The sequence below is a fragment of the Pygocentrus nattereri genome, chromosome 7 (assembly GCF_015220715.1).
Source record: "Pygocentrus nattereri isolate fPygNat1 chromosome 7, fPygNat1.pri, whole genome shotgun sequence".
Lineage (NCBI taxonomy): Eukaryota > Metazoa > Chordata > Actinopteri > Characiformes > Serrasalmidae > Pygocentrus > Pygocentrus nattereri.
Window position 1 is genome coordinate 8761650 of NC_051217.1, and position 14561 is coordinate 8776210.

Here is a 14561-nt window from a genome sequence, read left to right on the forward strand (position 1 = left end):
GTGTTTGTTATTCTTTGCATTATGAGGCCCATCTGAGTGATGTCTGCTTCATGATTATTTTACTGTAAGCCAACATCTCTATGATGTTATCTAACATTCTCAAAGTTCTCCTGTGGTGGTTACTATGGAGACTGCTAAGACCAAGAGTAAATTGTTTATGCAGTCTGGAAAAAATGGCTCATCTCAGCTGGGGTCACACAGAGAGAGAAAGACAGAGAGAGAACGTAGAATTATGTACTATTGTCTTCATATACATTTGACAGGTCTTACACAGGGTCATCACGATTCCAGATTTCTGACTTCAGTACAAACACCAAATGTAGCATGCTTAACACCAAAATGATACTATGGCAAAAAAAAATTAAAACACATTTAACACAAACTATTCAAATTTTTACTGCTGAATTAACATGTTTGTCACTAAATAAAACTAGTAACGTGAAGGGGTGATTGGCAGTGAGATCAGAGGTAAAGTATAGCCTAACATTTTATCAAATAAATACTTTTTGCTTGCACCATACATTAATTGATTGTTTCTATGCTCTTAGCGCACACACACACACACACACACACACATTTTCTAAACCGCCTCGCCCTCAGTGTCACGGGGTGGGGGGATGTGCTGGAGCCTATCCCAGCAGTCATCGGGTGAAAGGCAGACAGACATACACAATCACACCTAGGGGCAATGTAGCATGTCCAATTGGCCTGACTGCAAGTCTTTGGACTGTGGGAGGAAACCAGAGAACCCAAAGGAAACCCATGCAGACACAGGGAGAACATGCAAACTCCATGCTCTTAGCAGAAACTTTCTATATAGTGCCAAAAAAGTTCTGTGACTGGTTTTTGTAATAACTTCCTGTGATGTAGCTTTTGGAGGCATTGGACACTTTAAATATCTGGTTCATGTGAATAATTCTCACTTAGTATATTTCAATAGAACTCTGAATAACTTTGTCTATATCTTAATGATTGAATTATGCAGAAATGTAGATACCCTGATCCTTTCTAAATCTGATGTGTGTCTGTTCACAGATCAGTATCTGTATGCTGGTACGGCATCTGATTTCCTGGGAAAGGATAGCACATTTAGCCGTTCTCTTGGTCCTCCTCCAGACCAGCACTACATCCGTACTGACATCTCAGAGGACTACTGGATCAATGGTTAGTAAACCCTATACACTCAGATACAGTGCTGCACTTACTCACAAACAAGAGCTACACTGTATTTTACTAATCCATTTTACTGAGTTGCTAATAATTGTGTACAGCTAAATAAACTAAAATCAAAATGTTAAATCAATTATGAAGAATTGTTGCAGGGGTGCTGGAGTTTATCCCTGTGGCCACTGGGCAGAAAGCAAGAAACACCCTGCACAGGTCGCCAACCCATTGCAGGACAGACAGACAGACATATATATTCACACGATCACACCTCGGGACAGTTTAGCATCTCTAGTTCACCTGACTACAGGTCTTTGGTCTGTGGGAGGAAACTGGAGCACCCAAAGGAAACCTATGCAGACACGGGGAGAACATGCAAACTCCACACAGAAAGGACCTAGCTCATCAGGCCTGGGAATCGAACCCAGGATCTTCTTGATATGAAGCGACAGCTTACCACCTTCCAAACTATATAAACTATGGACAAGATAGGCTTAATTTTGTTGTATTCATACACAGTAATCTGCATTAATCACGCTAAAAAATATGAAACACTTTGTTAGTGAATTAAGAATACATCATTAAAACCTTTAGAAAAGTGAACCACCACATCACAAACCCCACAAAACGCATTGCCTCCCAGCTGTGATCAGTTGTGGTGATTTTGATTAAAATAAATTATTATAAAATTATATAAATTATTATAAAATAAAAATACATTTCAAAGCAAATGGATGACCAAGAAGAAGAATGATTATGGAGAGTACCAACTATGAAGAGTTACAAGTCTTTATAGCGAACACTGGCCACTGTGTTAGAAGACAACAATATGCGAACAATATATCAAGAGCTCCACAAATCTATTATGCAAGGGAAAATGGTAAACAATACATACACATCAAATCTTGTTCCTCTTAAGTTCTCTTAAAAACCACTTTCAAGATGCACCTTTCTTATCTATGTATGTACTGTATGTATGTCTGATGTCTATACGTGTATATGTATTTATGTGTGAAAATTTAAAAGGGGTTGGTGCATTTCCACAGCAACCTGACCTTGTAATGTGCTGGTAAGGCTTGTGGTGTTGAAGAAAATTGTTTTAGTAATCTTAAATTCTGCAGCGTCATGGCAAGAATGCATCATGTGGGCGATTTTATTCTCACCTGAAGTTGGTCAGTGCAGGAGGTTTTTTTTTACTTTTCCAGACTTCCATTCTGTCACTGAATACAAAGGTCTGCTTTATATACAGTAGAATGGGTGAATTGTAACCAAATTGTCTCACTCATCCCTAACGGAAAACCAAAGATCCAGCCCCACCTCCCATAAACAAACAGGCTTCAGAGAGAGAGAAACACCAAAAACCACTGAGAAATTAAGATTTCCATGGCAAGCACACACTTGCAAAGCTGATGCCACATACTTTCTCACACTAACCTTCTGTACCAGCTCCACCCAATCCCAGCTACTTTCTCACTGACTTCATTACAGTAAATGATGCATGTGCATATGCATGGTTTACTCTTTATGTTTGATAAACCACTCTTCAGCCCATTGTACTTCCTTTCCAGCCTCATCTGATTTATATCATGACGTCTTCACTCTGCAGCTGAGCTGCATGTCACTCACAGTCTCAAAGCCAAGTGAGATACTTGTATGCTGTATTCCTTTGTGCTCTGTATTTTATGAGGAAATCAGTTAGAGGCTTAACATGAGTTATTAGGGCAATAAGTGTTTTGTAGTCATAAATAAATGCATTAGGAAAACACAGCTCATGTGTGTCTGTGCCATGCCGCATTAGCTATGATGGTTTTCACTGTTTGAATTGGATTTGACTGTAATAATGATGATATTCACCGCAAACCTGCCTTAGACCTATCCAACTGCTAACACAGCCTTTCCAAATTCATCCTTCTTTACTGCCTCTCCTCTCTTCTCTCCCCTCCTCAGAGTAGCTGGCTTACAGTCACTGCTACGTTTAGGTTATAATACAAAGCTGCGCTGTGTCAAGAGTATTTGTAGGTTTGTGTTGGTCTGAAGGAGGTTCCCTCTTGTGTATAAAAGCACTTGCAGTTAGGATGGGATTATAAACACATACACCTCTTGGTTTTCCTTTATGAAAGAATTAACCCTTTAAGGCAGACACAAAACCTGCCTATTTCTACCCTATAATCACATGACTTCTCAGTAACGTTGTTGTTATTTGACAAGTAAAGAATGTGATAAACAAAGTCAGAAATTCTAAGATTTTTATTTAGTTTAGAACATGCTTGAATGAATCAGTCATTTATTGTTACTCTGGTTAAACCAATCAGTAATAAGTGCTTGGTAATCTGAAATGCGCTCTGTATGAGCTTGCCCACTAACTCAGAAAAAACAGTGCATCCAGTAGTAAAGCCTGGTGGACCTGTATATGGTGATAAAAGTAGTGGTAGCACATAGAAAGCTCCTATTCCTGTCCCTTTCTGTTGATGAAAGGTGTAGCAGGTGGCTGACAAACTGTGCAGTAGCACATAGGCTACATTCAGTAAGTGTAAATTTACAAAGTGCACCTCTGTAATACTTGACCAGTAAGTGCAGGTACCATGATGACATACCAAATTGTTTGGCAAGTCAGTGTAAATTATTCTGTTCTCTCTCTTGTCTCTGTGGATTTAATTTTATGGACTTTGGCAGGGCAGCAAATAAGTTCTCATTGTTGTGTTTCTCATATGTCCACAGAGGCCAAGTTTATAGCAGCCCATCCTATCGCAGACACCTTCAATCCCGATGATGACAAGATTTACTTTTTCTTCCGTGAGATGTCCCGAGATGGGAGCACAAGAGACAAAGGCGCGCTGTCCCGCGTAGCACGCGTCTGCAAGGTAAGGGCCCCCGTGGGAACGCCCACATGGCTGTTCCTTGCTCCACCCGATCACAAAAGTCCCCGCTGTTTCTCTGATCTTTCCGTTTTGCAGCACATCAGATGAGTTAGTTGTCCCCACTGGGAGTGCAGGCTTTCTGGTGCTTTCCACTTGATGTGATCTGTTGAAAGCTGGCCAGACCGCTCTTGTCAGGGGGGAAAATCAAACCAAAGGTCTGTCTGTGTAGTTGAGTCGGAGTCATTGTTCATGATGACAGTGGAGCTCCCTGTGTGCTGCGCTGTAATCGTGCTAACTAGGCTCATTAATTCTGATAGGAGAGTGCTGAGCTGCTCTTTGTCCCTTTGCATGAGACAGACATATAAATAAGTTTATTGTCCACATCACAGTCACACATAAAGAAGGAAGACATAAATTAGCTTTCACTTTCTGGTTAAAAAGTGCTTTGAATGAAGAAGTGTAGTTAAAATAAAATTCTGTTAAATTAAGAATGAATCATATTGCATATTACAGCTTTCTGTGGTCAGTACTGTGATATTATGCAGCCCTAATACATGAACAACTATCCTTGCATACTGAACACCCATAATGGTATATTACATAAATGATATACTGGTCACTTACAGCTGTCTTAAGATTGTGGATGTGTGTGTGTGTGTGTGTGTGTGTGTGTGTGTGTATATATATATATAAACTATAATATATAACAGATGCGTGGGGTGAGCAGACTGTGTACTTTGCTTTGTGCTGTAAGTGCTCATCTTCCCCTGCTCCTTTGCCTACATGCTATAAAAATTCCGAGTTCTACTGCAAAATTCTTAGTCTGAAGCACAGCAGCATTTACAGCTTTGAGAGAGAGAGTTGTAAAGCTAGCTGGGGCCAGATTCCTCTCTGGGTAACAGCACTCACTCTGGAGAGAGCATCTTTGAAGATTAAAGCATTTAGAAAATGCTACTCCTAAACCTCCTTTGTGCTTCCCCTTTTTCCTCTCTCTCAATTGCATTTGTTATTCGGCATCCATAATGACCGAGAAAGGAATGGCCTTATGGACTGAAGTATACAGGCATCAATTGGCAAAAATTGGCATTTGATCAAACCCTTTTGAGGAATTACAAGGAAATTGATATGAGTGTTATTAACAAAAGCCCTCTCTAAGTGCTAGACTCTCTGCTATTGTCAACTGTCTACAACCTTTTAACCTGAGCCTGTGAAGTAATGAAAGAGGGTCATCATTGTTCTTATATGCAACACACCCCCTGTTCCACACAGCTGCATCTGCCCCACACCCTCATCGTCATCAGTCCTTCTTAGAGTTCTACAGATGGGTTTTTATAACAGGACCGTCACTATCAATTTTATTAGTAATCAAGAAATATACCTATCATTTTGATGATTAATTGAGCACTCGATTTTTAATTTTAAAACCAAACAGTAGAAATTGACTGACTGAACAATATCAAAAATACCAAAACGCTTTAACTAGGAAACATTTAAAAACAGTCATTTCTATATATATATGCAGATCTGTGAATCTACACTTTGTCCACTTTGTCAGATCCAGTTACCATATAGGTGCACTTTGTGGTTCTAAGATGACAGACTGCAGTCCATCTATTCCTCTGAGTACTTTCTTAACCCCATTTTACCCCATTTAGTTTTTCAGCAGTCAGGAATCCAACAGCACCTCCACAGATCAAGTGTTATTTCAGTGGTGGATCATTCTATTTAGAGGATGTGGTGGTATTAGTGTGTGTTGTGCTGGTATGAGTGGATTAGACACAGCAGTGCTGCTGGAGTTTTTCAACACTGTGTCCACTTATTATCCACTCTATTAAACACTCCTACCTTGTCAGTGCACCTTGTAGATGTAAAGTTGGAGACAATAGCTCATCTGCTGCTGCACAATTTGTGTTGGTCATCCTCTACTCTTTCATCAGTGGACACAGGACACTACTGGCTGGATACTTTTGGTTGGTGGACTATTCTCAGTCCAGCAGCGACACTGATGAATTTTAAAAAAACTACATAGAACTGCTGTGTCTCATCCACTTGTACCAGTGCGACACACACAAACACGCCACCATGTCAGTGTCACAGCAGTGCTGAGAATGGCCCTCACCCATATAATGGTGGACTGTGGTGGTCCTGTTATCATTGAAGTCCTTATCATTGAAGAACAGGGTGAAAGGGTGCTAAGGAAGTATGTAGAGGAACAGATGGACTACTGACGTCTGTCAGTGTAGAACTAAAAAGTGCACCTATACGGTAAATGGAGCTGATAAAATGAACAACGAGTGTAGATACAAGGAGGTATACTTAATGAAGTGGCTGGTGTGTAAGGTCATTGAATACAAAACCTTAATGTGCCACTTTACTGCAAATTTTTGTGCACATTTTAGTGCCACAGCTTTTGAAAAAGCAACATTTTATACTGAATTATTTTTTTCTCAATATGTTCAATTCAGCAAATAAACAGTGGCTGTGCATTAAAATGTGCAGAAGTGATCTCTGTAGAGGATGCATCATTTTTTTCATTTATAAAATCCATATTTCTAATTTTAGGAAAGACTTGCAGGATTTAAAATATGCATGATCATGTGTTGTCACCATCCAGGCTGCTAACGACTCATTGCCGAGAAGGTGCATTTGAATCAGTTATTTTTTTATTGAGTAATCATAACAGCCCTGGTATAGAACATAGAAATTAGATTCAAACAGCAAGTCCCTGTCTCTTTCTGCTCTCTGTTTAAATGGCCTGTGTGCATTTGATGTTTGTTAGCCATCCTCCTGTTACCCAAATAAGCTGGGCTAATCAGAGACAGATGGAGCACTTCACCTTGTAAATGGAAGTTTATTTATGAAGTCTATAAAATAAAAAGTAACAGTTTGTTAAAGCTGCTGGTTTGACTGATGGGACAGATTTATGAAGCCTGTGTTTGTATGTTTCAGAATGATGTGGGAGGTTTGAGAAGTCTGACCAATAAATGGACAACGTTCCTCAAGGCCCGCCTTGTGTGTTCCATTCCAGGAACAGATGGAGTGGATACACACTTTGATGAGCTCCGTAAGTTGGGGCATTTTACACACAGCCAGCTGCACACACCCAAACTTGACATGTTAGTTTGCGTATTAGCTCTGATTATTTCTTTTACAAATACAGTACTTTTTTTATTCATTTTAAAAAACATTTTAAAATATATTGTTTCAATAGTTTTTAAATTAGCTTTTACTTTTTAAATAATAATTAGAATTATCTTTGTATTTTATCATCAGTCATAAAGCACTTTGTATGGCCTGCAGTGCATAAAAGATGCTATTTCAATAAACTTGCTTATTGTGCAAAAGTTAGGAACTGGCCTTTCCTGGGGCTTGAAAATGAATAACTTAATGACTGTTTTGACTGGAAAATAAATAGAGTTTAAGAGTTACTTTTGCACAGTATCTTGATTTTTTTATATATGTTTATTCATTTTGTTATACACGCCCAGTTTTCATTGTGTTTTTTACCATTGCAAAACAGGTTGTCACATATACTTTGTGTGTGTTTGTACCTTACAGAGGACATCTTTCTGCTTCCCAGTAGAGATGAGAGGAACCCTAAAGTTTATGGAGTCTTCACTACAACCAGGTAATCTCTGTCTAGCATTTTTAATTTTTGTCAGTGGAACAATGTTCATGTCTTTGCAGTTAGATAATGCAGATTTCATCCAAGAAGGCCAAGAATATAAACCCTGGCATCCCTTAGTGTTTACTGCATTAGGGGCTTATAGAGCCACATGCTTAGTTTGTTATCATCAGCCAAAAGCTGAATGTCCAAACACAGCTCATACACAGCTCTGATTTCATTACTGCAGTCCAGCTTCATGGATCAGAGGCCTTCTGCTCTTGCTAAGTTTTAAAAATGATGCCAAGTGTCACAGTGAGTGATAAGGCTAAAGAACACAGTTTTGTGCAAATGTAAATCAGAATGCTTTGTTCAATACACAATGTATGTACTGAAGTTTACAGTATGTCCTCTGTTTGAAAGTTTACTATTTATGTTATGCTATCATAGTTTCTGTGTGTTTGTCTTCCATCAGCTCTATTTTTAAGGGCTCAGCAGTGTGTGTGTACAACATGGAGAGTATCCGTGCTGTGTTTAACGGACCGTATGCGCATAAGGAGGGACCAGACCATCGCTGGGTGGAATATGAGGGAAGAATCCCTTACCCAAGACCAGGCACGGTCAGGACCACCTCATTGTTCTTTTTTTGCATTCTATATTTTCTTCATAGGTTTTTATTTTCTCTCTCTCACCCTCTCTAATTATGTTTCTATTAAGCCTTTATTAAAACTCTTTCACCTGTACTTTTAAGTTTCACCACTAGATGGAGTAATAACTTTATGATTAACTCGGTCTGAAACTGCTCTCTAAAGAAAAGCCCAATATCAGTGCATTTGTATGTACAAGTATGACTGTGCACTTTCAGGACTACTCCCCTCTATTTCCATGTCTATATTATGTTTGTATTTCCCCAACAGTGTCCGAGTCGCACCTATGACCCACGTATAAAGACCACTAAAGACTTCCCTGATGATGTCATCAGTTTTATTCGTGTGCACCCACTCATGTACCACTCTGTGTACCCCATCACGGGCCGGCCTATCTTCACTCGGATCAACACAGAGTATCGGCTCACTCAGATCGTAGTGGACCGTGTCCCCGCTGAAGATGGGCAGTACGCTGTCATGTTCTTGGGTACAGGTGAGGTACAGTTATTTTATGATTTTAACACAATTTGTGTCTGCATGATATCACATGAACGTATGGACAGTACACATCTCAAAAATGCGCTGATAGAATTTGACAAAAGTGTGTATTAAAGCCCACCAGCAGGTGGCAGTGCAGTCAAATTTTCTGAGACAATTGGACACTAATGTCTCTAGGTGCATGTGTGTGTTTCATAGATGTTGGTTCAGTTCTGAAGGTGGTTAGCATCACCCAGGAAAACTGGGCTACAGAAGAGATTGTGTTGGAAGAATTACAGGTGTTCAAGGTAAAATAACTGCAGAAATGAATATGTAAAATAAATAAATACACACCTAAGAGATTTGTTTAGCATTAACATTTCTAGAATGTTTCTCATTTCAGAATCCCTCACCCATCCTTACTATGGAAATCTCATCTAAACAGGTATGAGCACTGTAGGATGCAGCACACACTGCATTCACCATCATTGCTAGTTCACTTCTTTTACATGTGATCTGATTTTGAGTCCTTTCTGTGTATGAGTCCTTGGGATTAAAGCCTCTCCAATTGTTTTTCTCTCTGTTCCTCACTTTTTCCATCTCTCTCTCTTTCTATCTCATACATACACATATTTCCCCTGCTCCTGTTTGTCTCATTATCTGATGAACTCCGTGGCTGGGTCAAGCCAAGGACAATCTTTCGCTTTCTCCTGGCCATCTCTCTGGCAATCGAACTCTCTCTCTGCAGTCAGAAAAGACTACAGGGTCACGCAAGCCATACCTTTCCAAATTTCCAATCTGACTTTCATCTTTTCTGCCTTGACCCTGAAATCTTTTATAAACATTAATATTTCACTCTCTGCCCTCTATTTTTCCTCCAGTCCAAAGCCCTTTGAACCTGTGTATCTTTGGCAAATTGTGTATTTACCACAATTCTACACTTAGAAGTTTGGCAGAGTAGGAACTAAGGCATGGAGTGAAAGGGGAAAAAAGAGAAAGAGAAGCAATTATTTGCCTAGATGAAAGCATGCCTGGACTAATTACCAAGCAACAGACATAGAACAAATAAATCACACATACTGATGGCTCTTTCAGGAGGGTTTAAAAAAAGCACCTCTGACAGAGTAAGCAGTTTTCCCAGCCGCTTCTTGTTTGTGAGGGCGTGATGTACTTGTGTTTTCAGCAGCAGCTGTTTGTCGGAGGGGGGGATGGCCTTGCACTGGTGGCCCTGCACAGGTGCCACATTTACGGGCAGGGCTGTGCTGAGTGCTGCCTAGCCAGAGATCCATACTGCGCCTGGGATGGTTCACACTGCGCCAGATACATACCGGCTTCCAAGAGGTAAACACAAACATGAACATGTTCATGGCATCTTGTGGTTAGTTATAATGTGAATTTTTTTTTGGAATAAAATAATTTGATAAAGTATGTAAACAATTGTTAAAGTTAAAAAAGAGCCATTCACATACTAGTAGGAAGCTAATCTGCTAAAAATGACCCGTTCTTAGATTCTGAGATGAGTTATTTTTTTTATAATGTCAGGAAAAGCATTGTATTCTATTTCATCCCTTTTAGCCCATCACAGTTTATGTCCAGTCACATTGAAGTTTAAGCCTAGCTGAAGGAGTGTTTCATCCTAGATTGCATTTTGAAAAAGGGACAATACAAACCAGCCAATCAGAAGGGAGGTCACTTTAATATATTCATTTTAAAATGCAATAATACAAAAACAGCCTGTTTAGTTCTCTGCAATAAAGTGGAACTGGAAGATGGTCAAATAAAAATTAATTGTGACAGTTTTCAGTACACAATCCCACACAAGCATAATAAGTGGACCTCAGGGGGGGAAAAGTGCAGAATACGAGCCCTTTAAGGGGTAGTGTTAGCCAGAGCACAGAGAGAAATTATAGTAAATGGCTTATTTCTAAAATGAAATGTAATAATTTTTTATAAAATAAAATACAAATGCTCAATAGATAATTTCATTTCATTTTCAGTTATGGCATTAAATAATTCTTCTACTGAGCAATGCAACTGTGTTTGCTAAGCAACATAAGGGTAAAAGATTATTCCATGAACAGCACAACATGACATATTAATACAGAATTGTACTTATGTGTTGGTTACATGTGCATATATTGAGCATTTTTCCACCTTTGTGTAGCTGATCTTATTTTTATATAATTAGAACTGTCTTTTTTGTAATAGGAAATGGGGGAATAGTGCTGCTTTGAGAAATATGAAAGAGGTGTGTGGAAGAGAGTCAAGAGAAGTGAGTAACTATGAGTATTATGAGGAAGTATGGCAGGAGTATGAGTACATGGAAAGTTTAATGAAGGAAAGAGCAAGTGGACTCACTCTGTGGGGGCTGTGCCCTCACTCTGACCTACTTCTCCAGGGTGAGCTTTTTTCCTGGAGTTCAACACAAGAAAAAAATGATAAATATTTGATTTTCCTCTAAGGCTCCGATGCCACAGGGTGTTGTGGGAGTGGACTGGACAGGCAAATTGATTAGAGGAGCTTTGTTGTTGAGATGATGTATGTGAGCTGCCAAAGAAGTTTTCTGCCCTTTTCTCTCTTGCCTTGGCTTTTGGGTTTGCTGCTGACACAAGCAGGTCAGGTCAGTCCTAGCAGATGCAGAATCAGAATGAGAAAGAGAGAAGGAGAGGAAGAGTGAGAGAGAGTGAGAAAGAGAGAGAGTGACTAGGAAACTTTCTTGTTTGCACCTGTCGATTGTCATCTGGTCTAGAGAGTCCAGTTCCTAATGTCATTTAAGAGCCAGTATCCAACATTTTCATGTTTTTCATTGTTTCTCCATTGCCCATTTATGATATTGATGTTTTTTTGTTTTTAACTTGTAAAGTAATGCATTTTTGCATGTTGATTTTTCCAAACTCTCTTTATCCCTAACAATTAAATAGGCTGTTTCTGTTACTGTGCCTTTAAGACTGGTATACATAAATGACCCCTTTTTTTCACCAGCTGCCCTGTTGTGTGCTTCATTTAAAGAGATCCAGCAATGAAACACTGCTTCAGTGTGAAAGGGCAGGGCTAAATCATTTCTTAGAGTAGGCCACCTCTAAATATCAGACCATCAGTGTTCATGTGAATTTATGCATATATATTGTTTCTGTCATGAAGTATGTCTTTATATTTGTGTTTGTATTTCCAGGAGAGCTAGGAGGCAGGACATCAAACACGGAGACCCATCCAGCCATTGCTGGGACACTGATGATGGTGAATCAGTGTGTATGTGTGTGTATGAGTGTGTTTAAAAGCTTAGCTGAAAGCTCCGCTTTGTACTTGGGGAAAATGCAGTATTGTCCAGAGGGGCTCACTTAATGGAATTTACAGCCAAATCTCAAATACTCTCTCTTTCATTCACATACTGCAAGAGTGCTCAGGATTGAGAGAGGCAAAATAACACACAAACGCAGAGGAAGAGCACACATACAAAAATATGCTCTCACACTTATTCACCACAATCTAAATGTATTCTCCCTCTTTCTCCCTTGCTATGTGTGTTTGCAGTGTTGGGTAAGAACATAGAAGAGAAGGTGCAGTATGGTGTGGAGAGTAACTCGTCTTTCCTGGAGTGTGTTCCTAAATCACAGCAGGCCCAGATCCGCTGGTTTATACAGAGAGCAGGAGCAGACCACCGCCAAGAGGTAACCAGCACATGACTGTGTGTCTGTGTGAGCATGAGCATGAGATCGTAATCTTGTCCAAGGCTACCCAAAGCGCAGCTCATGGGCAGATTTGGCCAATGACGACGTTTGATTTGGCACTCCAGAAACCCCATCCTCTTACCAAATGAGAGAACAAATCGCTGCTGTCGGAAGAAAACCTTGTATCTCCGAAATAGTAACTCTACAGGAGAAGGAAAAAACATATTTCACTTTCACTGTAAGTCAATGGAACCAGAATTTTTCCCATGTCATTTTGGGTAATTTCTTTTAGGCCATACATCATAAAATTTGCAAACAATATACAGAGTAAGAGATACTTTTTAATGTAGTTTAGTTTAATTTAGAGATAAATTATGTCAAAAACTGAAAAATGCCAAAAATGGAGCTACAAGGTTTTCTTCCAACAGCAACGAAATATAATTGTATACTATATTGCCTAATAAATAATTTTTTACCCTTTAAATGGTATCTTTTAGCCTTTGCCCCCCACAAACATTACACTTTGACATCCCAAGGCAAAAGGTTTGTGCACCCCTGATCTAGACCATTTAATATTTATAAATAACGTTTCACAAATTCACTATCTAGAGTAACACATACTTTGTACTCTTTATAGTCATTCATAAAATGCATCAATGGACAGTTAAAATCCACCATAACCTAATATAATAGCATGCACTGATTTTGGACAAAATGCAATTCTTAGGCTTTCTGAAAAAAGTTGTGACAGTTATTTTGTTGTTTATGTTACTGTGTAAAATAATAAAAAATAATCATATTTAAAATAATTTTGAACTGCACAAATATAAGGCAATCAGATGAAATCATATTGTGCTTAATTCCTGAATTGTATGATTCTAGCCATATTTCAACAGAATAATTAAATTTAAATCATAGAGTCATAATTGAACTGAATCATGGTAACATCAGAGATTAAAATGCATACCTCTGATTTATAGTATTTCTCCACATTTACAGAAAGACTGATCTGCCATTATTTATTGGAGACCTGTTATGTTTGGTCTGCACTGTCAGATTTGGTTACAGTCATATATTCCAGTAAATAAAGTGTGAGTGGTAGTATAAAGGCTATTGGCCTTCATGACTGCTCAGAAAAGAAGGCAGCTGGATCATATGGAGCATGATCATAACTTACCTCCAGAGGTACCTCGTCCTTTGTTTTAAAGTTCTTCATCATTCTGAGGAACATTGAGACATGAACAAGAAGAAGAACAAAATGCTCTAAAACAGAATGCTGCTGTGGTCATAAATGCATACACACATAGACACATTGGTAAATGTACTGTGTGTTTTTGGGTCATGTGATCTAAAAGAAAAAAAAACAAGCTTTTGGTGCTGCAGGGTTTAGTTGCTGGACATATTTCAACAGCTGAGTTACAGTAACACTTAAATCTCTGATGCTGACATGCAGAGGAGTTGTGTAACTTTAAAGTTATTGCATAATAGCATAGGGCGAAAATAAGGAAAAAGTGCTGAAATGAGCCATGTCAGGAAACAGAGGGCTCAGTTCACAGTACAGTGGATGAACAACATAACAACCAGCATAAGAAAAGGAGCTAACTTCAACAGAAAATAACTAAATCACAATTATAAGCAGTCATATTAGCTTCAACGCACGTAAGCATTGTGTCAGCTTGTAAAAGCAGGCTGACAGTTGGCTCTTTAAATCTTCAAAGCAACATGAGGTAACGGACAGTTCCAATGGCAAATTACAGATGCACCAGTCAGAAAAACTGCAGAATTATTTGATGTGCCAGTGGAAGCATTTTCAAAAATTCTGACAACATTTGCCAAACATGAACAAACTGTGGTTCAGAAACATGTTTTTTCAGAAGTCAGTATGCAAAAATTCATTACCGGCTGTACAGAGAGCATAAAACCTGGACCTCTGGGGAACATAAAAGGCAACATGGTCTGATGAGTCTTCTTTAAGTTTTTTTCTTACATCCAGATGTGTTTAAGTTCGAAGAATGATGATTGCCCTGGATGGTTATAAAACAGCCAAAGAATATGAGGCTGTTTTACAGACCAGGTGCAAACAATGTTCCTTCATTATGTTTTCATATTCCAAGGTCATAATGCACCCACATACACTGCTAAA

General features: G+C 39.0%; 1 protein-coding gene across 4 annotated transcripts in view; it reads left to right on the plus strand.

The window, feature by feature from the left end:
* Nucleotides 1-14561, plus strand: part of sema3d (sema domain, immunoglobulin domain (Ig), short basic domain, secreted, (semaphorin) 3D) — a 52253-nt gene that overhangs the window by 28791 nt on the left and 8901 nt on the right. For 3 of the 4 annotated variants that reach the window (XM_017724999.1, XM_017725148.1, XM_037540276.1), the window contains 11 exons: nucleotides 1036-1164; nucleotides 3883-4025; nucleotides 6972-7086; nucleotides 7581-7650; nucleotides 8102-8246; nucleotides 8544-8766; nucleotides 8970-9058; nucleotides 9154-9195; nucleotides 9934-10091; nucleotides 11923-11987; nucleotides 12282-12418. In XM_017724999.1, the coding sequence (XP_017580488.1) occupies nucleotides 1036-1164; nucleotides 3883-4025; nucleotides 6972-7086; nucleotides 7581-7650; nucleotides 8102-8246; nucleotides 8544-8766; nucleotides 8970-9058; nucleotides 9154-9195; nucleotides 9934-10091; nucleotides 11923-11987; nucleotides 12282-12418 (1316 nt within the window). The remainder of the gene's footprint in view (nucleotides 1-1035; nucleotides 1165-3882; nucleotides 4026-6971; nucleotides 7087-7580; nucleotides 7651-8101; nucleotides 8247-8543; nucleotides 8767-8969; nucleotides 9059-9153; nucleotides 9196-9933; nucleotides 10092-11922; nucleotides 11988-12281; nucleotides 12419-14561) is intronic. The other variant, XM_017725072.1, reaches the window with a different exon arrangement.